General features: G+C 38.6%; 1 protein-coding gene across 1 annotated transcript in view; it reads left to right on the top strand.

Annotated features, from left to right (window-relative positions):
* Positions 1-295: 295 nt before the first annotated feature.
* Positions 296-23844, top strand: part of CCDC178 (coiled-coil domain containing 178) — a 182148-nt gene continuing 158599 nt past the window's right edge. Inside the window, exon 1 of the mRNA XM_042839033.1 lies at positions 296-971. Coding sequence (XP_042694967.1) covers positions 296-971 — 676 coding nt within the window. The remainder of the gene's footprint in view (positions 972-23844) is intronic.

Consider the following 23844-nt stretch of genomic DNA (forward strand, 5'->3'; position numbering starts at 1 on the left):
TCTTCTTCCTCTTGTCTTTCATGTTTGCATCTCATTGAGGTGGTTCGGTGGGGGGCGGGGGCGGGGGGAGGGCGGACCGGGGGGACGGGAGGAGGGAGGGAGAGGGGGGGGGCCCGGAGGGGTTCCGCACGGACAATGATACGTTGACACCGAACGCCGGAGCCCCCGGGGCGGGAGGGGCGGGGGCGGAGGAGGAGGAGGCGGAGGCGGGGGAGGAGGGGGGCCGGGCCAGCTCGGCTCCCCGCCGCGGCGGCTCAGCTGACAGCTTGAGGGATGCTCCGCTACGCTCACAACAATGCACTATGACGTCACGCGGGGGAATGGCGCCCGCACCAAACGTCCCCCCGCCGCCGGCGGCCGCCCTCGCGAGGAGGCCGCCCGAGAGCAGAGCGCGCCCGCCGCCAAGCCTCGCGAGAGCGGCCGCGGCGCCTCTCTCCCCCCCTGGGCCGGGGGCGGCGGGGAGGGGGCCGGACTACAACTCCCGTGGTGCCGCGCGGCGGGCGGACGGGGCGTCTCCCCAGGGACGCGAAGGGCGCTGCCGGGGCGGGGTCGCCGGGGTCGCTTGGTACCCGTTGGCGCCGTCCCGCGCCCTGCGTCGCGGCTCTTCTCGGGGGCCCCTTCCTCGCCCGCCCGCCCGCCGGGCGCCACTCGCTGCGCTCCCAGCGCAGCCGAAAATCGGGGCCCGGCCCTTCCCCGCTGCGCGATCTCCTCGCCGGCGCCTACTCACTGCTCGGGGTTCGGCGGTTGGTCCGGGCGTTCCGGGCGGGCGGCCGCCCCGGGCTGCGGGTGCCTGCGGGGCTCCCGCCTGCGTCCTCCCGGTTCCTCTAGCCGTGTCGAAATTTGGCACGGGAGCCCCCGCCGAGGAGGTGTGGGTTCAGGAGGAGCCGGTGGCTGCGGGGCTCCTGTCGGAGCGGGGAGAAACCCTCCGTTCTGTTGCAGGATAAACAAAGGAGTTGGTGAAAGCTGGGTTGGTAAAAGCCTGAAGGATGTTCTCCTTTATTGGATGCCTTAGGATTAAGATGCCCACAACGTGGAAAGCTGTGGGTTTAACACACCTTCCTGAGTTACAGGATATTACGGTGGGGGCTTCTCCCCTATCTCCTCCCCTCCCCCAGCCGTTAAACTATTGGGGGAATACCATTGAAACACTGTGGTGTTTTTTACTTAGACTGAAATGAATTTCAAATTCTTTAGGCTTTGTGTGTCCATCTGGTCAGTGCTCGTGCCCTCCTTCATCCCTCCCCAGCAGCACTGCTGGTCTGCTGGCATCCATAGTAGTAAAACTATAATTTCCCATCCAGTGCACAATTCACTGGAAAAACAAACAAACAAATCAGTCCAAAGAAGCACAACACTAAGGTTTTCTTACCTAGAGAAGGACAGAGCAGCCCTAGAGGAAGCAGCAGAGGATGCCTGATTGCCCTTGCAGAGCTCTGGCATTGCGTGGGGCTCCAACCTCACAATTGTCCTGTTCTTTTTCCCTGTCTTTTACAGCTGGATGTGATCTGTGGAAGGTAGTTCATCGCCACGGAACCTTCCCAGATTTCGTAACACTTTTTCACACCCAAATGAAAATAATTAATGAAACAAAATTCTATTAAAACAGTTGCATCTAGATTTTGTTTTGATTCCAGGCTGTCCAGAATCAACCAGAGGATTTGGAATGCCTCGGAAGTGTTTGAGAGAAAAATGTTGAAGCTGGACTGCTTCAGGCTTGAGTTTGCTTGTGTAACAGATTTAAATCATTCAGTTGTAGGAACAGCTCTGTATTCCTTAACTTTATTATTTACTGAGTATTTTTTGTCACCTTAGTAACGTCTAGAAAGGAAATGCTCACTATTAGTATAACTTCTTTGTCAACGCTTTGTTTCTTTGTTTTATGCCTTTTATATCTCTGCCCTACTTTTTTTTTCCTTCCTTTTGCATTTCCTTGCCGTTAGTAATTTCCTATTCCTTTATAACATGGGCTTCATTCACATCTCCCCCGTGCTAACGCCTAAGTTTTTAGTTGTTAACTACTTCAATAAAGCTGCCTTTGAAATACTGTCACTGTTCTCAATGTTGAAACTAGAACAAAAGCAAAACAGCACAGTGAGGTTGATCAGTCACTCTCGTTATACATGGCTAAAATAAACATTTCTGTTAGTTTCCTGCCCGTTTGCAGATAGGTGATGATCTGGCTGTTGGTCTGGTTGCTTCACATACATAACATGAACTGAATTTCCCATTTCTGAAGAGAGCTTTGGGCTTGCAACAGTGGTATTGGGCAGAGGAGGATATTTCTTGAGTAAAGAGAAGTTTAGGGACCCTTTAAATCTTAGGGGGTTTTAGTGGTTTGATTGGTTTGTGCTTTTGTCTGCTGTAACCAGGACCACACTTTCTGGTATTTCTGTGGATACATGTATTGCATCCTTTCTATTCAGCTACTGCAGAAATGGGACCAGTTTCTGTGCTGCTATTGAATTCGTCTGCATCATTCCTACAAAGTCCAGGTGCTCCTCAGTTCCTTGGGTTGTTCAAATGCAAATTGTTGGAAATCACATACTTAGTGTTCCTGACCTTGCTGGAGAAAGAAAACCATTTACACTGTATGATGTATTTGAGCAGAGAGCTAGTGTGCATTCTGCATGCTTTTTCCTCATGATAAAAAAGAAAATGAATCCATGCCACTGCAACGAAATAATTCTTTCTGCAATACATGTTGTAGCTGAATTTTATAAACACTGCCAGCGTACTAGAAACAAAGCAATCAACAGCACAGTGCACTGCTGCTTTGAGGGTGTGAAAAATCAGGTCTAACTAAGACTTGAAGCACAGAAGAAAAAGGTCAAATTGAGCTTATAGAAGAAAGGATTTCCTATTGATTATAAATAGTATTTACTGCTTGAATTAGATCTGACGCTAAGGAGATTGTAACCATTGCTCTAACTGAACTGACAATCACAAAATCAAGAGTGAGAAGTGGTGAACAGCATTCACGCTGCAACCACTAGAACTATGGCTGAAAGCTCAGCATACGTAGGGCATATCTCAGAGCCATGATCTCAGGGAACTGTATGCATGCTTGAATGTATGACAAGTGTGACTCTGTATAAATATTGAAGAAAGATGTTAGATTCAAATATACCATTAAATTCTACGTAAGCAGTATTTATGTGAAATTACAGTGCCAGATGTTACTGTACTGACTGCGGATAGTGTGTGTTTACCTTTTTTTTCAGGGTAATGTAGATAAGTTACTAAAATAATACTGGCCACTGGCTTCTGCATTTCAGTATTCAGTGAATGCATTTCCCTATAATGCTATAGAAGTTCAGCATTTGACACATCTAGTGAAAGTACCTGAAGAACAACACTGTTGTTTCCTGCATGTGAAAATGACTTTTGATACATATTGCTGAATTCTTTATTGTGTGCAATAATGCTCCAAGTAGAAATCTGTAAACTGCAATAAGTACGCACATTCATACTGGCTGCAATGCTTCAGTACAACCAAACATTTCTGCAACACAAATTCCAGTTTCAGCTGTTACAAAAGAAATAGTATCAACTATTACATGGAAATACCAGATGTGCAGAAGGGTTTATTCACAGCATGAAAATTCAATCTAATGTGCTGCTATTACAATGGAAATTATATTTTCTACAATTGAATGAGAGATGCTGAGTCACAAGATAATTTAAAAAATAGCCCGGAATGATGCTAATGAAGACACTGCATTTTCTGAATTAATTTCAGCGCAGTGGTGACAAAAATCAAACTGAAGTACTTGTTTTTCTATGGACCTAAGGAAGCCAAAAAAAGCCATCGTGATGGACAGTTAGCCATTTACAAACAGTGCTGTATTTTCTGCAGAGTATGTTTTCTACTCCTGCTTTAAAGAACACATATTACCAAGCATTCAGAACGCATGAGGTTCACAGCGTTTCTTACACGTAATGGACTTTTCTCTTTTGTTCATATGCCATATGGCCCAGAATCAACATTCAGAGTTTTTCAAATATGCTAATAATTCTTAATAACAAGCTTGGAATCTAGTATTATCTGGATAATATTACTGTATTTGGACAGACTCCTTAAGCTCATGAAAAAAAAAACCACCCTACAGGCTGTACTTCAACATGTCAATACAGGAGGGGCTGAAGCTGAATTCTGCTGAATGGTAAACAAGGTACACCACATAGTCTTTTCTTGGGCATGGCATTTTTTACATAGCTCCTGAAAGAGGTCATAGAACACATGGAAGAGCTCACCTTTCTTTGGAAAGAATAAAAAATAATTTTAAAAGAGACAAGCACATTTTTTTTCAGGTTTAAAATCAAGATATACTTGTCTGTTCCTGACCACTGAATGGTTGTAGAACTGCTAAGAATAGTAAGTCATAAACCCCAGCTTTACCCTATATCTTATAGCTGATTGTCTACCAGTGAAAGCTTTGGCTGTAAGCAGTCAGTAGTTCTGCTGCTCACTTCAGTGTTTTTTTTTTCAACTGTGTACAATTGGCATTTCTTTTGTCTTAGACCAGGAATGGCCAACTATTGTGAAGTTTCTTTTGCACTCTTCTAGCCCTCCAGAGGCCAGATAAAGGCTTAGGCTTCTTTTTGTAGCATCACAGCTGACCTAACAAACCCAGGCATAGCTAACCAGGGATTTGCTTTGTCATCCCATCAAATTTAAGGTGGTACAGCATGGACAGCCCACCAAGCAGCCACACTGGAATTACACTCGAATTAATTTCCTTTTCCAGGCAGCACATCCCTGGGCCATGCTGCCACCATTCTTTCATACTATGAATATGGGATTGCTTTTACTCAAATCCACGGGGACAATTTCTATGAGAAGTCCATTGTATGTGAACCAAGAGCATTTACACTGTATCATAAAAGTGTGAGAAAGGAAACATTTCTTTGTGCATGCACTACAGAAGAGAACTCCCGTCTGAGGCACCACACTCAGGCTGTACCCAGATCACACCTCCCTGGAAGTTCTGTTAACTGCAGAAAGACTCAGAGGAGCAAGAACTGTCTGCAGATGGCTAGCAAGATTGCTTTCATTTCTGTGTAGTCAAATCAAAAACACAGCGGCTGATAGTTTATCTCATCTGCTCTTTTTCAGATGCTTATCTAGTTGATTATATGGAAGTTGTTGCATGGATTATAAATATACTTGCTGCAATTACAGGAGAATTTAAAGCTCTTTGCTTGTAGTATCTGGTTCAGCAGAAATTACATATTTTCCTGTCTAGAAGGTGATCCAGGAATTCCAAATGCATGGATGCCATTCGACTACCACATTTTAGCCTACAGAATGAATTTCATCTGTAGGATGGGTAGGTAGCAAAATGTTGCATCAAGTTATGTGGAATTTTAAGGAATTATGAAGGTGTGAGGAATTAGAAGCAAAATTGATATGCTATTTTATATTTTATTTTTCTCACGATGAGTCTCAGAGGATTGTCAGAACAAGCAAAAAAGGATAGGACAAATGTTCATGGGCAGAGCAAAATTAGTGCAGTGTCCCTAAAACCACTCACCAGAATGAAGGGAAGTGACTCATGCACTACTAGTACAACTCACCCATTCCTTTTTTTTCTCCTTGAATGACTGACTTCAGAGCCCATTTGTGCAGTTGCTCTAGCTGTCTAGCTATCTGTCTGCGATAGGCAAAATCATAAAATGACCAAACACAGCATTTATATTGTATGACATCTGCTGCCGTAATCACTTTCTGGTCTGTTTTTAGCCAAGAGTGAAAGCTGTGAGAACTAGTACCAGTTACCTTACGATGTGCAGTTTTTCCAACAAAGAGTATGTATATGTATGTATACATATATATAAGATCAGCATCACATTTCCTATAAGCAAACAAAGAGACAGAATGTTCAGAAATTTGGAAGAGGCTTTGAGACTTCACAGCTAACTTGGAAGGAAGAGCTTGGAAAACCTTCTCAGTGGACTAATTATAAATTTGAGAAGTAACATACTGTGCAATCACAGAAACTAATGCCAGGAGAGCTACACACACAGAGTTAAACATTGCTAGGTTGAGGATCCCCAAACCTGACATAATAGCACAATCGCATAGAAACAAGCAGTCTAACAGAAAGAACTGAAGTTCATTGTTGTCCAACAGATCTGCAATTCAAATTTGGCTTTGTAAGTGCAAAACCTCAAAATCCTATGGAAGGAGTAGTCAGTGTTTATGTCGTCTCACGTGGAGAAAAGGACGACATCTGTAAGCTATCTTCTGGATCAGCACACACCTGCTTGCACCTGCTTGCCAAGGGCAAAAAAGAAATATTTGAATTGTTTTCTGGTAATAGGTTACTTTCCTGTGCCTTCTCAATATAACAAAGCAAATGATACCAGATAGTCTGGTCAGCCTTCTGCTAGCTGCCACTAACTATCTGATTGCACCTGAAACTTTTAGATAATAACAGAGAATAGCACAAATACATATATACATATATATATATATATATATATAAAGGTTTATTAACAAGCACACATTTCTGAAAAAGAAGGAAAATATGGTGATGCAGTATCGGTGATAAGCAGCAGAAGGTACTTCTCAAAGGCACTGATGCAAAAAAAAAAATCAGTCTGGGGGCATCTCATTGTGTGTTTTGTACGGTCTCTTACTGCAGATGTGATGGATTTGCTGCTCCTTTATGGCTATGGGAACACCTTTCAGTTCTAGCACACCATATGTGATACTCTGGTTAATAAACAATTTCAGTTTAGGTGTATTGAATTAGATTTTGCCATTTGACTCCTTTACTCCTCAGTTTAGCAGGTGCTATGAATGCTTGAGACAGCCCTGACTGTAGGAGCCCCTGCTTGGGCAAATACCTGCACAATCAATGACATTTTATGTAATCACTTCTATTGGCAATGTAAATCTAAAAATTGCAAAAAACAAATGAAAATTGAACAAAGTACTTCTTAAAATGACAGTATTTTCTTACTATCGGTGAAAATTGATGTGTTGTAACCTGGGGCAGGGACCAATTTCTGGCAGTGTGTCTGCAATGTAGCTTCTACATCAGTCAGTGGTCTGTAAGCTGATGATATAAATGCTGATATAAATGCTGATTATATAATGCTGATGATATAAATATTTAAGATAAAATTATGGACATATGACTTAAATGCCCTTTAAAAACAGTTAAACAACATGTTACAAAATGCGTACAAATATCACGTAAGAAACCAAGAGCTTTAATTAAAAACAGACTAATCAGAACAGTGAGATTAAAAATCAGGGTGTTTGGTATTTGATTGCCTCAGTCTTTCTTCTGTTGCTTTTTTTTTTTTTTTTTTTTTTTTTTTTTGGTGGGATATCTCAGATAAACTTATGCCTGCAAAAGGACATCCTGAATTCTGTTCCTGTGAGCCATCCATTTCTTACAGCCCAGCCATTTAGCATCAGGTCACATATACTCAAACCTTTAAGAAATAAAGAAAGTTAGTACTTTACATCACCTTTTGCCTTTTGCACGAAATAATTTCTCACTACACCTAAGAATTAAAACTTTCATTTGTATTCTGTGCAGTTAACCATGCTCATTACAGGCTACAAAATGAAATATCGATGCTCAACATATGACATGTCACAGTTGGCATGTCCAATGATATTTCCAATGATACTTCTAAGTTTAAAAGCAAGCTTAAGCCTTAAGTCCTTAATATTCCAAGATCTAAACATTCTTCAATTTAAAATATGTGAGTAGCCTACTGAAATTCATGAGACTAGCTGTGTTGAGGAAGTGCTTGCTAAAAGTAGGCTTCCAGCAGCGCAGCAGGTAATACAGCCCCTGTAAAAATATTTGGCTGGATTGCCAAGGGCACATGGAGGGGATGCATGCATGTGGTGTTTGGATTTGCTCTTTCTTTTTAAGTCATTAAAAAATGGAAAGTGGGTGTAGTATGCTTCTGGTTTGCCTAGCAGATATAGGGATAATTAATTGGGATTTATTTTTGAATTTACTAATCTCCAGATATTTTTCAAGCATCCTTTTAAAAATGTGAGTTGGTAGTTAATCCTGGCTTAAGAAAGTTAATTTTAAATAAACATTTAACAATTAATTGGACACACATTCAGATGATTTTGCATATTCTTCCAGAAGAATTACTATGTGTGGTTGCTCACTGTCAGAACTGCAAGTTATCTACATAACTACACTGGGTTTTATATGGTCATTGTGAAGTTTATGGATTGGAAATGCCTTGAGTAAATTATAGCAACTTATGGAAGGCTAACTTGGAAATTTCAAGGATTTGTGTTGCAGATGACTCTTCTTTTTAGAGGAGGGTTTTTAGGTTAGGGCTGGAACAGGAAGTAAATGTTAAAAGGCAGATTATAAGTGTAAAGGTTTGTGGACTGTGAGCTTTTTAGATCAATCACTTCAAATAGCTTTTAAGTTATATTCAAAAATTATGGTGGGAAAAGTCTGTAAGGAAGTTATTTTGGGAAATGAAAGAATCTAAAACATGTTACTAAAAGAAGAATATCACTTCTGATCAACTGCTTTTATAGCTGACTAGGTTGGTTCACTCAATTTGCATTTAAGAGACAAGTGAATAATCTCATAATTTTCCTCATTCATTATTCTAGAATTTGGAAAAGATAAAGAAAAGTGTTATGCATAAGTACTGAAAATGGATGCAAAAGAATAAAATGCTGCACAAACAAGATCTATCTTGACTTTTTCAAGGCCAGCCATCTATGTACACGTGGGAGAAGTAAATGAAAATAAGATTTTTTTACACGAAAAGGAGCAAATGCATTTCTTGATTTGATTTAAAATATCTGAATTGGTTATTTATCAGAAAGAAAACATTCTAAGCAGGCTATTTTTTCTGAGTATAAATGGAGTTCCATATTAGTAAGCACTATGTGTAGGAAAACAGAACTTTGCCAATCCCCATATAAAGATATTTCAGATGAGTAAATTTGTTACCGCTCAGCAGCAAAAGGCAGTGTAAAACTTTCTCAAGCAAACCTCTGCATATGCTGCCTAAATTCTTAAGACAGAAGTTTGCCATTGAGCAAGGGAGCAGCTCATAAGCTATACATCATTTACATGGCATGTGGCCTAGCAGTATATGTTAAATATTTTGCCACACAATCCTATAGCAAAAATACAAAGACGTGTTTTTAATCTACCACCTGATAGAGATTACTTCTGTTGTTCAGATGATCTCTGAGCAGTCCAAGTATGTACACTACAGCTGCATCCAGTCCCAGGCGCATGCAGCCTGTGATTCAATGTATCCTGGCAATTTCAAAGAGAAAAAAATATCCATTTTGCATTTTCCAAATCAGGAGTAGTCTACAGTTACTAACAAGTATGCAATGCTGTCCCTTTAATTAAATAACTTTGTTTAAGACGTATGAATATTTGCTTGGGGAATTCATTTTATGCATTCAGGAGATGATCATGAGGAAAAATTCTCATGCTTGCGGGCGAAAAAGGCTAAGATGCTTGAATTAGACTCAAGCAGAAATGCATTAATCCAGAGTCACAAACCTCAAAGCTGTTCAAGATTTTTCTTGTCTGGAAATGCATGGAGTTCCTGGGAGCCTGCCCGCTCTACTGCCAATTCCATGTGTGCTTGCTACCATATGGCTTCTGTGCATGCCTCCTGTGAGAGGCCAGGCAGGGTGCCTATAACTACCTTAAAGATAGCAAGCAGACTACAGAGGGACTCCTGGTTATGTTTAGTATACGAACAGTGAAAGAAAATGGTCTACTTGTAATCAAATCACTTAACGAAGTCCGCAGTACTCCATCTCTGCTTCTGAAAAATAGGCAGATATCCTCTCATGTCACTGTAATGTTGCAGTTTTATTTTGCAAAGAGTGAATAAACTGGTTGGAATACACAGCTTTTCTTTGATTAGATCAAGTTTCATTCAAAGTTGCTCTAGCTTTAGTCTTGTGGTTACCCATATGTTATTAAAGCATTTTTTTTCTTTTGGCATTTCCTTTGCGGGGAAGAGACTTGAACAAGAGTTTCAAGTTCCAAAATAAATGAAAGATAGTTATTCTGGTCTAAACAAGAAAAACTGTGGTTGCCGTAGTCAGGATTGCAAACCAGTTTTGGTTTAAGAAAATATCCCATCAAACCCCAGGAGGCATGGAGGAAGAGCGTTCACACAGAGATGCTGCACCATCACAAATCCTATGCTCAGATCCCCTCCCTCTTGGAGCCCCTGGCAGTCCAATACTTTTTCTCTACCACAGTTCTCTATCTCTAACTGCAGATATTAATATTTCATTTCTTCCTCCATTTGTCTTCCTTGCTTATTCAAATTGAAAGCTTGTCAGAACAGGGACTGAAAATCTCTTGGTATGTATACATCATGAAATAAAGTGGAAATCTGAGAGCTTGGTTTGGTCTCACAGGAGATCGTATGAAATAATTTATATATAGATTTGTATATATATTAAAATAAGTGGCAGTTATATGATATTTGAAAAATACATTTTTCCCAGTGTAAAATTATTACCTCATCGTTTTATTTTTTTCCCCATATAGATATCTAGAGAAAGCTGGATGTTGAAATCTGGTATGTGAATGGTCCACTGTCCCACTGACTTAGGGGGAAAAAATGTCCACTGGCCAACAACAGTTTTCTGATATTTTCAACAACTGGAACATCGCAAAGACATAAACCAGCAATAATATTATCACACTGCAAAACTGACTGAAGTTGGCACTTCTGTACGAAGAAATTTTCAGCACAGATGCAAACATCAAAATAAATTACTGCACTTGTGGCAATGTACACTTTCTAATGAGAATTCTGTTTGTTTTTAAACAAGAAATACAAATTGTACGGCTGGATTTTTTCTTTCAAATAATTCAATTTACTGAAGAATTCAGGAATCTGAAAACATCATTACAACCCTGTTCAGTTTCACAACTTCATTCAGACCTTCTCTGCTGTTACAATTTTGGGACTGAAAGCCACAAAATGCTGCTAAATGTAGCCAAAATGCATACATTCAAGATGGTCAGTTTTAACCTGAAGACAATTACTCTTCAAAAAATGTATTTCTGGCTATAATAGGAACTATTGAAATTCAGCCACAGATTAAGCCTAGCTTTCCCTACCAGAAACTCTGCAGCCAACATGTGTTGCCTTCCTTATATACTATTGTACTTCAGCTTGCCAATGCCACGCAAGCTGATTTAATAGTCTAGAAGTGGTGAATAGGTGTATATGATTTTTCTGTGATTCCAGTGAGAGATATCCGACACTGTTCACGCTGTTCACTTTGTCTCCAAATAAACAGATGTAATTTTTCAATACAAAGAGTTATTTTTCATCACCACTGAGAGGGAAAAGGTAAGACACTCACCAGATTAAATATTTGTTTGTGATCCAAAAGATGGCATAAAATATATGTATAATATCTAATATGGTGATTCTTTAAACTGTCACTGTTCCTTTTTATGGCTACATGTTATTCTTCTAAAATCCACATTCTTAGTATTCTTTGAACACTAGCACTAGCGTTCTATCTTCCACACCTGGGGACTTCAGCTTTCAGAGTATTATTCCATCTGGAACTTATAAATTTTGGCCTTTTATCCTAAAGGCCAGATTTCAATAGCTTTCCAGAGTTCTACAGTCCACATGGTGCATTTCTTCCGTGCTTCAACATCCTCAGTGTGTTCCATAATTGGTTGATTAAAAATGTAAAAAGTTTGAGATTCAGAACAGTTTGTATTTCATGCACCTATGATACTTATACTTCAGACAGTTCCCTGACTTTTATTTTTTATTTTATTTGTTTCTTCTTTCAAATAAATAATTCAGATAACGTATAACATTTTTGTAACTCAGGAATGAAAGTCAATACTATTCATAGTGCTGTTGACATGTCGTCTAGTAATTTATGGAATAATTATGGCCATATTTAGAGATGCCTATTCCTTACATTTCTGATCTGTCCTCCTCCCATACATCTTGACAATGTTGTTGTAATTCATGTATATTGTACAGACTGAATATATTCGAAGACAGACAATTCAATCCAGACAAACACATTAAAAATATAACACAGCTGTTTGGAGCTCTAGTTCTCCATGGGAATTTAACAGTAGACATTTTGTTAGCAGTGAAGGAAATCTGCAATTCTACCCTTTATTCCTAATCCAGGAGACCATGAATGATCATTTGTACTGCATCGTTTTCTAAATCTGCTTAAACCTCTGAAGAATTCAATTGATATAAATACGAAGTGCTTTATTTCAAGAAGAGGCTGGTAGGTAGTACATTATATGTACTTGAAAATAGTTTCTTAAACAGACTTAATTTAAACATCTAGCCTTACTTATTACAGTTTTCTCAGATTTTAATTTTCTCAGTTACAAGAACTACACGAACGTAGGAATTTATTTCCTTGTTAGTTTTTAATAATTCTTTTTAAGACTGTATGTTGCAAGAGCTTAAATCTTAAATAACCCCGATGTCAAAAAGAGAGAAAACATTTCCAACAGCGAAAAAGGACTCTGAAGTTATGTTGGTACAAATTAAAGAATGGGGATTAAAGCTCAAAGTGGGATTTTTGCCATTGAATTGCCAAGATTTTCCAGCCTTCCACCTTATCACCTTGGTTTAAATTAACATTTCCATAGTTTAAATTAACATCTCCTGTTTAAATTAACATTTCCATAGTACATGGCTGTTATTCCATGAGGTTCAGTATTTCCTAGGGCAGCAATATCAACGAGCAAAGAGCACAACTAGTGGAAGTCAACACACGTAATTTATAAACCAACCTGCGTGTTGTGATTCATTATCCTCTAAAAACATTTCCATCAGAAGCAACATGGCCACTCACTTTCTGAAAACAGCTCATTTTCAAATTTTCATTAGAAATTAACAGATTTGTCATGTTCTCTGAACTGAGTAACTGAAAATATAATTAAAATACCACTATTGAGCTTATTGAGAGTGATAATTAACGTAAGATCTTCTGTTTAAAGTGACAGCTTTCTTTAGGACGCCATTCAAAATTTATTTAGACTAGCTCAAAATTAGATATTAATCATGAAATTACTATTTCATAATAGCACTCTAGAAAAATGCAAATCAGATGCAGAAAAAGATTGGCATGTTTAATTGTTTTTTGTTTTTTTTTTTTTTTTTTGTAGTACTCATTTTCTTTCATCATAAATGAACACTGGATTACTTTCATTAATAAAAATATTTCATGAACATGAGTGCATTTAAAATCTTTGGCTACTGCTTAAAAATATCTTTTTTCAGTTACCTCATTATTGCCAGAATTGAGAAAATAATCTTTCTCTAGGTGTTGATCAAAAATTAAGCCCATAAAAAACACATATAAAATAATCAGAGATAGGTTAGTGTCAAAATTGCATACTATTTGGTAAACAGAATAGTGAGTAACGAAGTGTTACAATGGGTGTTTTTGACTAATTTTATTTTAATTATTTAACTTAATTTTCTGTGGTGGGAATTGTTGTTTCTATTTGTTAATCTCTAGTTAGATATTTTTCTTGTAGAAAGTCACAGAAGAAAATACCTGATTTGGGAGGATGTTCTTTGTTTGAATGTAACAATACATAGAGATTACAGAAAAATCTCAGTGTGTCAAATATATAAATATATAAACTTCCTATATCAATGAATGCTTTAGTTTATTTCCATATACATAACAACTTTAAAAATTACCACTGAAAGCACTATTATGGGAACACTACCTCTTTCTAGAAACAGGCTACAGTGCAAATGTTATTAATAAACTGCGAGTCCCCAAATGAAGATGAAGGTAATGTATTTCCTCACTGAATACTCACGTGACCAACAAAACGTTATTCTCTGTAGATTTTGGTTTTATAAAATGCAAAGTCATTACAGAAGAGCTCTGTGTAGAAATGAAACGATAGATCTGAATGTTTGTGTTTTCTGAAAATACCATTTTGGTGTTGAAGCAAAAGAAGTCTGTACTATCAGCAGGAAACTATTGCCTTCAGTGAGGGGGGAGAGAGAAGAAAAAAAAGAAAAAGAAAAAAGAAAGCGTTTCAGTTTGATACTTTAATACCATTTCACTACAGAAATGAACATTGCATTTGGAAATTCTGATTCAGAATGAATTCTCTTCCTCCATCTGCATTTTATTAAAAACAAAACAAACAAAAACAAACAAAAAAAACAAACAAAAAAACCAAAACAAACAAAAAAAGCCCACAGCTGCATCTACTTTCTCGTTTTATTTCAGATAACTTCTTCATCAGCCAGGCATTGCATGTTGAGACTCTGCTGTGTTCCCTGTAGGTTGAATCCCTTTGGGTTCTCGTTCATTCTCCAGCAAAGTAGGTAAAAATCTAAATGATAAAATAGTGAATCTTCATTTAATTAAAATTCTAGGTAGAGCACTATAAAGCTTCTGGGAAGATTTTTTTTTTCCCTCAAGGTATAAGCTGTGTTAGCGCTTTCTGTGAGTTTTAAATATTGCATCAGTTAGTTCTATTTTACTCAGTTTGTAACAGCCTTTACTCAATCTCTTTTTTGCCACGGTATTTTTAAAATCAAAGGTCCTGGGAGGATCTTGCTATAGAGCCTTTTTACCCAGAAAAGTAATTTTGTTTGAAATATGGGGGTGTTAGAAATTGTAACTGTGGTATATCCAGGTGTAAGTGCAAAAGATTAAGTGCTTTTTTAATTACTGTATAGAAAGGAATTTTTTTGTTGTTAATACAGTGAGCTATTTTTGACAAGTCTGTGTGGCTTCATTTTTCCCTTTAAAGTAGACATACACAGTTACTTAGGAAAGTATTTAGTAAGTGTCGCAAGTATTGGAAGCAATGAGCAATGATAGTAAGGCAGTAGTTTACATGCTGGCACAGACTGATATGGTTAGGGAATGCATTTTTTCCTGTTTCTTTTTTTTTTTTTTTTTTTCATATACTTCCAAGCAATTTAGATAGTCAGTGAAATCACTCATGAGCATAGCAGACGAAATAAATCAAAGAAAACTCTGCTCTACCATGTGATGAAACCCTTTAGAATGCTTTCTTAGTGCTGTTATTTAGCTCTGTGTTCTCACCAGATACTGTACCATGAAAATATACTGCAAATAGAAAAACAAGTTTGTTCAATAATGTGGTGATAATGAGGTGACGTAAGAATGCTACTTTCTCCAGCCAAAATATTATCAAACAATAGGCATTTATGAATTATGTGAAATGCTAATGAAACTTAAAGTTCAGTGATTTTTGTTAAAAATTTTATGGAATTCAGGAAAAAAAGCATCTCCTTATTAGATTCTTTCCAAGTTTCCCTATGAGGCCATTCTTAATAAGATTTCAAACTCTTAAGTGTAATTAAGGGCGTAAGAGCATTGCTTCTGTGTGTACACAAGTCACTGTCAGTACTCATGATTTAAGGCTTTGAATTACGTCGGAAACATGATGATAGTTAGAAAACAATGCACTCTAAGAGATTTAATCTGCTTCTTTTTTGAAAGCCAATCAAAATTAAGTAATATTGAGACCTTAGGCCTTTTGTGACAGAAGTTTGGAATGGCAGTTCAAACAGGGGAAATGTGGTTTGGGGTATATCAATTGCAGTCTGAAAAAAAATGAAGAATGTTATGAGAGCCATTACTCTTTTTATCCTTTTTCAAGTATTTTCCTAAGGTTTCATTTAAGCTATATAAGAAATAGTTGAAAAAATCATTGCTTTCTGTATATTAGGGATGTAAGAGAGAATTATTGGCAAGACATCAGCTTCTAGGCCGCTTCTGAGTTGGTAAACGTTTCTGGTTGCCAACAATGTACTTTGGGAGATATTTGCATTGGCTCTTTTTCTCATTGTTATGTTTATTGTAAATTCTACAGGAAAACTGAAAAAAAAAAAGCCTCTCATGTTTACACCACTGCTTTCTGCTGCTGTTTATTATTATATTGTGTATAAACATAGTTTCCATCTATATCTGGAAAGGCTATCACAGTGCACAGTCATGCATTGTTTCTCAGTTGTGAAACAAGTATGAAAGGATATGGATGCTTTTCTGTATTTATTTGAATAGTGTCTTAGGTTAAAAAAATGATTTAAAGAATATGTGTTGTTTGGAGTTTTGTTTTTTTTCTCTTCTCTGTGGGGCTGTTTTTGAACATGGAGTGCGTATATGTTAATTCACACGCTGGTAAAGTTGTGGAAGGTTTCTTTGCCCTCAGTGGGCATTGGATGCGATTTAGCACGAAGATTCACAATATTATGTTGCTGGAAAGTCAGAATTTTGAAAAGAGAAGTCATGACAGTGAGTCAGTGGAATAGCAACTGGTATTGCTTTTGCTGATGGATAATTTCTAGTTCAGACTGCTTATAATCATTTATCAATGTGCATATGTCTATATTACAAGTCAAATCAAAGAAACACAGATCCATGTTTTAGTAGTTCTTATACACAGATGTATTTCTTGCAAAAAATGCAAAGATCATAATTCTCATCAGGCTTAAATTAATGATTTGTTTTCACTTATTTTCCTAAAATTAACTTTTATGTCATTTCCAGGTCTAGGATTCAGGATTTTCCAATCTATGATGTATCTTTAAATGAACATAAAGTCAACTAAAATTTTACAAACAATATTATTTTCGTGCCATGCAGTGATGTATTTCCATATCTATTATTAATGCCTTGGTTGCTACTGTCTCTTTTAAATTACTTTGTATTATGCCTGTAGCATGTGTTTGTGTGCATTATCTTCACATGCCTCATCTTGTTCTCCTGCTCTGATCTGAGTGGGGAACTTCTTTACTTAAAATCAAGACAGCAGCTTCTGGGTTATTAACAACTCTGTCACAAGAATTTGCATCTGCTATTCTACTGTGGTGGTAAGACAATGTCTGTCTCACTGTATCCTGTATTTTGATAACAGATATGATCTCTATCAGTTTTTGAACACAAGCTAACTAGACTCAAATGAGTAAATCTATTTCTTTACTGGCAGTTTCTTTTAAGCTTACAGGACTCAAAAGCACTTACATAAAAAGAGATATACGAGCATCACACAGAATTCCGGTCACTGTTAGATAACACAACAGAGATCGCATTTATGTACATAGGGATGCTGACCCTGCAGAAATGTTCCTGTTGGTCACGGTACTTGTAATTCAGCATGTGGAAAGTTGTGCCTTTGCAAGAGGTCATGATAACTTTCTTGTGCAGGAGTATTAGTTTAGGCAGCCAAGACATTATTTTTAAGTACATGTGGCTTTTCAGCATTGTCATAACCACAGCCTGTTCTAAAGAGTTGCATGAATAATTGAGTATTTGCTTTCACAGCCAAAGTGAAAAATGTGTGTGATGGAAATGAGTCATAAAGAACCAAATTGTGGCTTTTCGCAGTTAATACGAAGGAATTTTTATGCAAGTTAAAAATTCTGCTTGTTCTGTAGTGTTTTTATTTTCAGGCATTAGAAAGAAAAGACAAGCATACAGACACATACATGTATATACACCTACGTATACACAGCCTTCCAGTACCTAAAGGAGACCTACAGGAAAGTTAAGGAGGGACTTTTTAGAAGGACATGTAGTGACGGGACAATAAGAAATGGTTTTAAACTGAAAGAGAGTAGATTTAGACTAGATATCAGGAAGAAATTCTTTACTGTGAGGGTGGTGAGACGCTGGAACAGATTGACAAGAGAGGCTATGGATGCCCCCTCCCTGGAAGCACTCAAGGCCAGACTGTGTGGGGCTTTGAGCAAGCTGGTCTAGAGGGAGGTGTCTCTACCCTGCTATAGCAGGGGGGTAGGAGCTAGGTGATCTTAAAGGTCTCTTCCAATCCAAACCATTCTATAATTACATGATTCGATGATATGTACGAAGCTACTTCTATCCAGTAAGCTAGTACTGGATCAGCCAACCCAGATGCAATTATCTAATGTTTCCTTCTATTTTGAGGAGCTCAAATTCGCGTTTTCAATCCCATGAAGATACCTTTAAAATCTGTGCCTTACCAAAACTGAAAGAAATCCTTCAGCATTTCACTCACAATTACTGAATGGTTAAGGTTGACCTCTGGAGATCACCTCTGGTCCACCCCTCCTGCTCAAATAGGGCTCCTAGAAGTAGTTGAGACCACAGTAGAAAATATGGGAAATTTGTAATTTGCTGGAAAATCCCCTCCCTCCTGTTTTGATTCTACGATCTTCTCTGTTGCTACTAAGCAAAGATCTGAAGCAGCTTATTTTGATGGCATTTGACTAGTATTTCAGCTATTGATGCAATAATTACAGCACAATTAGAACACTGAAAAACACATTTGATAGAACAGCCATGAGATTCCATTAAGAATTCTGAATAAAAAATCTTTTGCATCCTTCCACAAACTTTTATAACACACTGTTGCTATTAAGTGTGTATTCCAATGACGTGTCTGCTTTTGGCCATTATTTGTATTTTGCCCTGAAGTGTAATTTCAGCAACTGGCAATGGGGCAATGGCAGTTTGTTTTGCAGTACACTTCATCTTCTCCTATCCTGCTTACTTCAGGATGAGCTATAAGTGTGGTACAACAAGAGATTAAACACTCTTCCAACATGCTACCGATTCCTCAAAGTTGTGCAATGGGCAACTTACTATGTTAATTATATTTAACTTTGCACTGCTTGATTTGTTGAAAGCAGATGATATGAAATGGATCTGGATCATGGATTCTATTTTCCCACATAAGACATTACTGTATTATTAACATTCTGCATAAAGGCTGAAAATGTAAAACCACCCTAGAAGGCAACCTCAGGGTCTAGTTTTGTTCTAAAAATGTACTTAATGAAACAGCTCACTGCTAAACAAGTAGACTTTCTCCTTGTATCTGCTAAGACATTTGTAACATAATATCTTGGAAAGGGACTTCATCTTTACATATCCCTGCTAGCACTGCAGGGTGACTTGGGCTATCTTGTTTTGGCAACATGCTAGCAACATGTGTTAAGTTATAGTCAGTTATGTTTTCTATATATGTAATTAAATACACAACTTGCATAGCTAATAGGATTTAATAGTAATTAATTATGAAAAAAAAGAAATTAAGAAGGGAATAAATGTTTTCATGTTACTATAATCCTAGTTCAAAGCAGTTTGAGCAATTGAGATGAGGCACCTCCATTCCATTCCTTTGGGTATAGCACAGGAAAGATGTTGTTTGGTGCAAACTCAGGAGCTGAGTTTTTGAGACTGGTGCATTTAGGTACCTCATTCTGAAGGAAAGCATTGGGCTAACTTCCCAGTCTCCAGTTAGGTGTAGAAATGCTGTTGTAGACACAGATCTAATGCCTCTTCTGACACTGCCAAACATCTCTGCAATAATTATTCTTTCGTCTTCTCTTTTAATGGAAAAGATACACAGTGCTATGTTTGCTTTTTTAACTTAACTTTGCTAGTCATAAATGTACGAAATTCTCATGTACACTGCAGAAGATTAAAGAAGTGGGACCTGAATTTCAGTATTGCAAAATCAACATTCAGTTCTGAGGTGTAAGTAGCTTATCATTTAACTACATTCTGCTGCAGCACATGCAGGCTGGAATAAATGGCATGGTACCAATGGTACCAATTTTTCAAATTCTCCTGTTTCTGCAATACATACCATGAAATCATCAGCCCTTCCTTTAGGGGTTGATTTAGTACATGTTTTACTGACAGTAAAGAAAGAAAAATAATAGCAGTTGTAGGCAGTGGGACAAGCCTGCAGAAGAGTAAAATAATCTATTTTAGAGTATGGTGGGGTTTTTTTTTTTGGTTTGTTTTTTCAGCCTTCTTTATTGTCTTATTTTATTTTCTGTGGATTATAAAATAAACAAAATCTCGAAACTGTGGCATGTAGTAATATTCAGGATTTTTCTAGTTGTATTAAAATCCTGATTATTATTTATTGAGGGTGAAAGGATATAAGAGAGATGCAAACATGTTCACTGGACACTCTATCACACTAATTAGTAGCTGATGATCTGCATGGGTGTTTATATTCATGTTACATATGTCTATAATTTCCTAATTCTAAATCCTAAAAATGTGATGTGAGTTACTTATGAGTAAAACATTACATACTTAGTCCTGCTTCTTTTGAACAACATTGATGCTACTTTTGAAGGCATGCAGCTGTAAGAAAAATCTTTGTGTTATTCTAATATTAAAAAAAAAAAAAAAAAACCCACACCAGGAAATACTTTCTATGAGATTAATGAATATATTAATACACTCTTGAAGCTTTATTCCCATTTATGAATAAATTATGGGCCTAACTACAAAGACATTCAACTTTTGGGTAAACCTAGTTTTTACTAAAGCAATCTAAACTTTTCAAATATGTTAGATAGCTGACAGCTATCTAAATGATTTTTTTTTCTATATTTGTTTAGAAAATATATTTGTTTCTATATTTGTTAGGAAATTCTGCAACTAAGGATGACCACAGCAGTCTTATGGTAACAATCAAAAGATGAGATGTGTTCTTTGTCTCACAGTAGCTACCAAGATCGATAACTACTCCGTAAGATCAAACACATTAACATGGATACTTGTCATAAATCTGTGATTTGAAAGAGCTCCCTTCACCACTTCAAAAGTGGTTTTCTCTTTACTTGGAAAAGCCTAGAAGATGGCAGAAATTGTGTACTGTCAAATAAGTAGTGATAAATCTCAATATGAGAAATGTGTGCAATAACCTTGGTGGTCAGGGGCTTGGATTTAGCCTGAAAAACAAAAAAGTACACTTTCTCCCTCTTCAGACTTGATACATAATTATCACAAGGTTAAAATTGTGATTTCAAAGCCCATTAATATCTAGGAACGTGGTATTTCTTCTCCTTCTTCATGACTTCCTAGAGTACCGAAGAGTTTCATTTTGTTATTGTTCTCTATCAAAGGGTATCTGTTTTGAGGTATCTATTTAAATACAATATCAGCAGAGAGTTAAGGATAGTTTTGAAGTCCCCTAGCATGACAATGCTCTTAATCCCTCTCACTGGATGAATCACAGCACCTCAGACTGTGCTGTGGCTGGCAGTGCCCTCTGGGTTCATCAGGGACACCAGAGCAGGAGCCCAGGCCCACATCCAGGCAGCTGCTGAAGGTCTCTGAGCAGCAGAGCCCACACACAGCCTGTGGGCAGCCTGTGCCAGCGCTCCGTCACCTGCACAGCACAGAAGTGCTCCTGGTGCTCTGAGGGAACATCCTGCGTTCCAGGTTGTGCCCACTGCCTCTTATCCTGGCACTGGGCATCACAGAAAAGAGCCTGGCACTGTCCTCTTTGCAGCCTCCCTTCAGATACTGATCCATGTTGCTGAGATCTTCCCGAAGCCTTTCCTTCCATAGGCTGAACAGCCCCACCTCTCAGCCTCTCCTCATAGGAGAGGGGCTTCAGGCCCTCTGTCAAATTTGTTGCCCTGTGTTGGACTCTCCCCACTATGTCGGGGTCTCCCTTGTGCTGGGGGCAGAGGTGCAACTGGACAAAGTGTTCACCAGTGCAGAGTAGAAGGCAAGGATCGCTGCTCTCTACTTGCCGACAGCACTCCTTATTTCCCCAGCTTAATTTTATGCTCCAACTTTAAAATAGGGGGGAAGTGCAGAAAGCTGAGCTTTTACTTACTGCTGTTACACAAGTAGCGTTAACGATCAGGACTGCTGAGGGGTCTGGAGCACAAGCGTTACTAGGAGCGGCTGAAGGAACCGGGATTGTTCAGCCTGGAGGAGGCTCAGGGGAGACCTAATCCTCTCAGAACGGGGGCCTACGCCGGCTCCCGCTGCCAGGGGAACGGCCAAACGGCCGCCGGCAGCCCCTCACCACCCACCGCCCGGCGGAGCCGTGAGTAGCGGGAGGCGGCGCTGCCCCGGCTGTGGGGGAGAGCCGGGGAAAAGTGTGGGGCCCTGGCTGCTTGTCTGCCTCGGGAGGAGAGCTGTTTGTGGCTACAACGAATACACTGTGCTTTCTGATATGCGGCCTAAACAGGGTTCTCAGCTTTCTGTTTCAAATACTGTCGTTACATGAGTCATTTCTGAAGAGGAGTCAGAGATTAAAGTTTAGGGTTTTTGCCCTTTGGCGTTTATGGCGATTATTCTCTGGTAGTTTTGTCCTCTCTTTTTAGAAAACAGCATGTGTAAGGTAGAAAACATGGAAGGAGTTGGTGTGGAAGTTGTACCAGTGCTCGGTTACTTTCTGAAAGCTCAGGGGTTACTCTGAAGATAGTTTGAAAGCAGTGTGGAAAGGAGGAGCAGCCATTATTGCAGTGTTGCTAACTGGTCTCTCATTCCCATCTGTCTTGTTATTTCTTTGGGAAAATAATTAACGAGGAGTAGGGGAATTCGTGGCAGGTTTAGCGAATATGCCTTAGCTCATAGTGCTGTGAAGTTCTGGTCACGTTCCAGTTGTGGGAACCTGGGTGAATACTGAGGAAATATGTATCAAACATCTTGAAGTGTCAGCTGTCACAGAATCATGGAATTGCTCAGGTTGGAAATAGACCTTAAAGATCATCAAGCCCAACCACAACCTAACCATACTACCCTAACAACCGTCTGCAAAATCATGTCCCTGAGCACCACATTCAAATGGTTTTTAAGCATGTTCAGGGATGGTGACTCAACCACCTCCCTGGGCAGCTTATTCCAGTGCTTAATAACCCTTTCTGTAAAGAAGTTTTTCCTGATATCCAACCTAAACTTACCCTGGCGCAACTTGAAGCCATTTCTCCTCATCCTGTCAGTTTCACGTTTCACCAGAATTTCTCTATCAACAGTCCTTTCTTGCAAATTCTTCCCCGTTGGTCATACTGAGATGTTGTTTGGACGTTGAAAGGCTGGTTGTGATCCCAACTGAAAATCCAGTATGTGATCATGTTGGTTAGGGAACTAGGCTATTCTTTCAGATTGCCCTGCTTGTGAAATGTGCTATGCTTGCTAACACAATGAAATACTTTTTGAATATGCTTTTGGGAACTTAGGGATCTGCTGAGGTTGTGGAGGTGTTTGGTCTGCAGCCTTTTAAGGTTGCTCCTCATGGAATTGCAGCCTCTTTCTTTAGTGAGACAGTGCCAGTGTTAAATACAGAAATCAATTTTGGATTGCACATAAAACAGAGTACTTTCTTATTCCTCTTTTAGTAATTGCTGCAGTTTTGGATGAAATTATCATTTGGAAGATTGTGATCCACACAAAAGTTAATAATGCAGTATTTGGCCCCAAATATGTTGTATCATCTGTTAGAATTCCTTACAAGTTTTAGTGAAATTGATTTAAATGACAATGAAATTATTTTTCCTGGTATTTTCAAGATGCATACTGAACGATTATGCTTGATGTTAAAAGAGAGTTTGGAGTAGAAATAGATATTGAATGATTAAGAATGATCATTACTTGTAAAGCGGTAAAAATCTCATAAGGTAAAGAAGTCTGGTTATCCATTCCAGCTTTCTGTGGATTTCCTGAATTGGCATTGCAGTCTGGTTTCCTGTATCTTTTCACCTTCACCTTTCACCTTCACAGCAAGGCAAGAAACAATGAGAACCTAAGAAAATTGGAATTGCTGAGACCTTCCTGTTTGAGTTCAAGGGACTTGATACACAACACTTGTGCCACTAACTGTGGTGAGGTAGTGCATTACAGTAAATCTCCTAGTCCTAGGCTAGCTTCATCCATGTAGAAGGAAGGACCTTCTATTGGCATAGTTCATCTCACATTAAGGAAAGGCAACAAGCATTATGCCACTCTGTGCATGTGGATAGGAAATGAAATTCTCTGCCTAGCAAAAAAAAAAAAAAAAAAAAAAAAAAAAAAAAAAAAAAAGGAAA

Source organism: Centrocercus urophasianus, unplaced genomic scaffold, assembly GCF_019232065.1.
Source record: "Centrocercus urophasianus isolate 14NV4802_14NV808 unplaced genomic scaffold, USGS_Curo_1.0 seq_11, whole genome shotgun sequence".
Taxonomy (NCBI): Eukaryota; Metazoa; Chordata; class Aves; order Galliformes; family Phasianidae; genus Centrocercus; species Centrocercus urophasianus.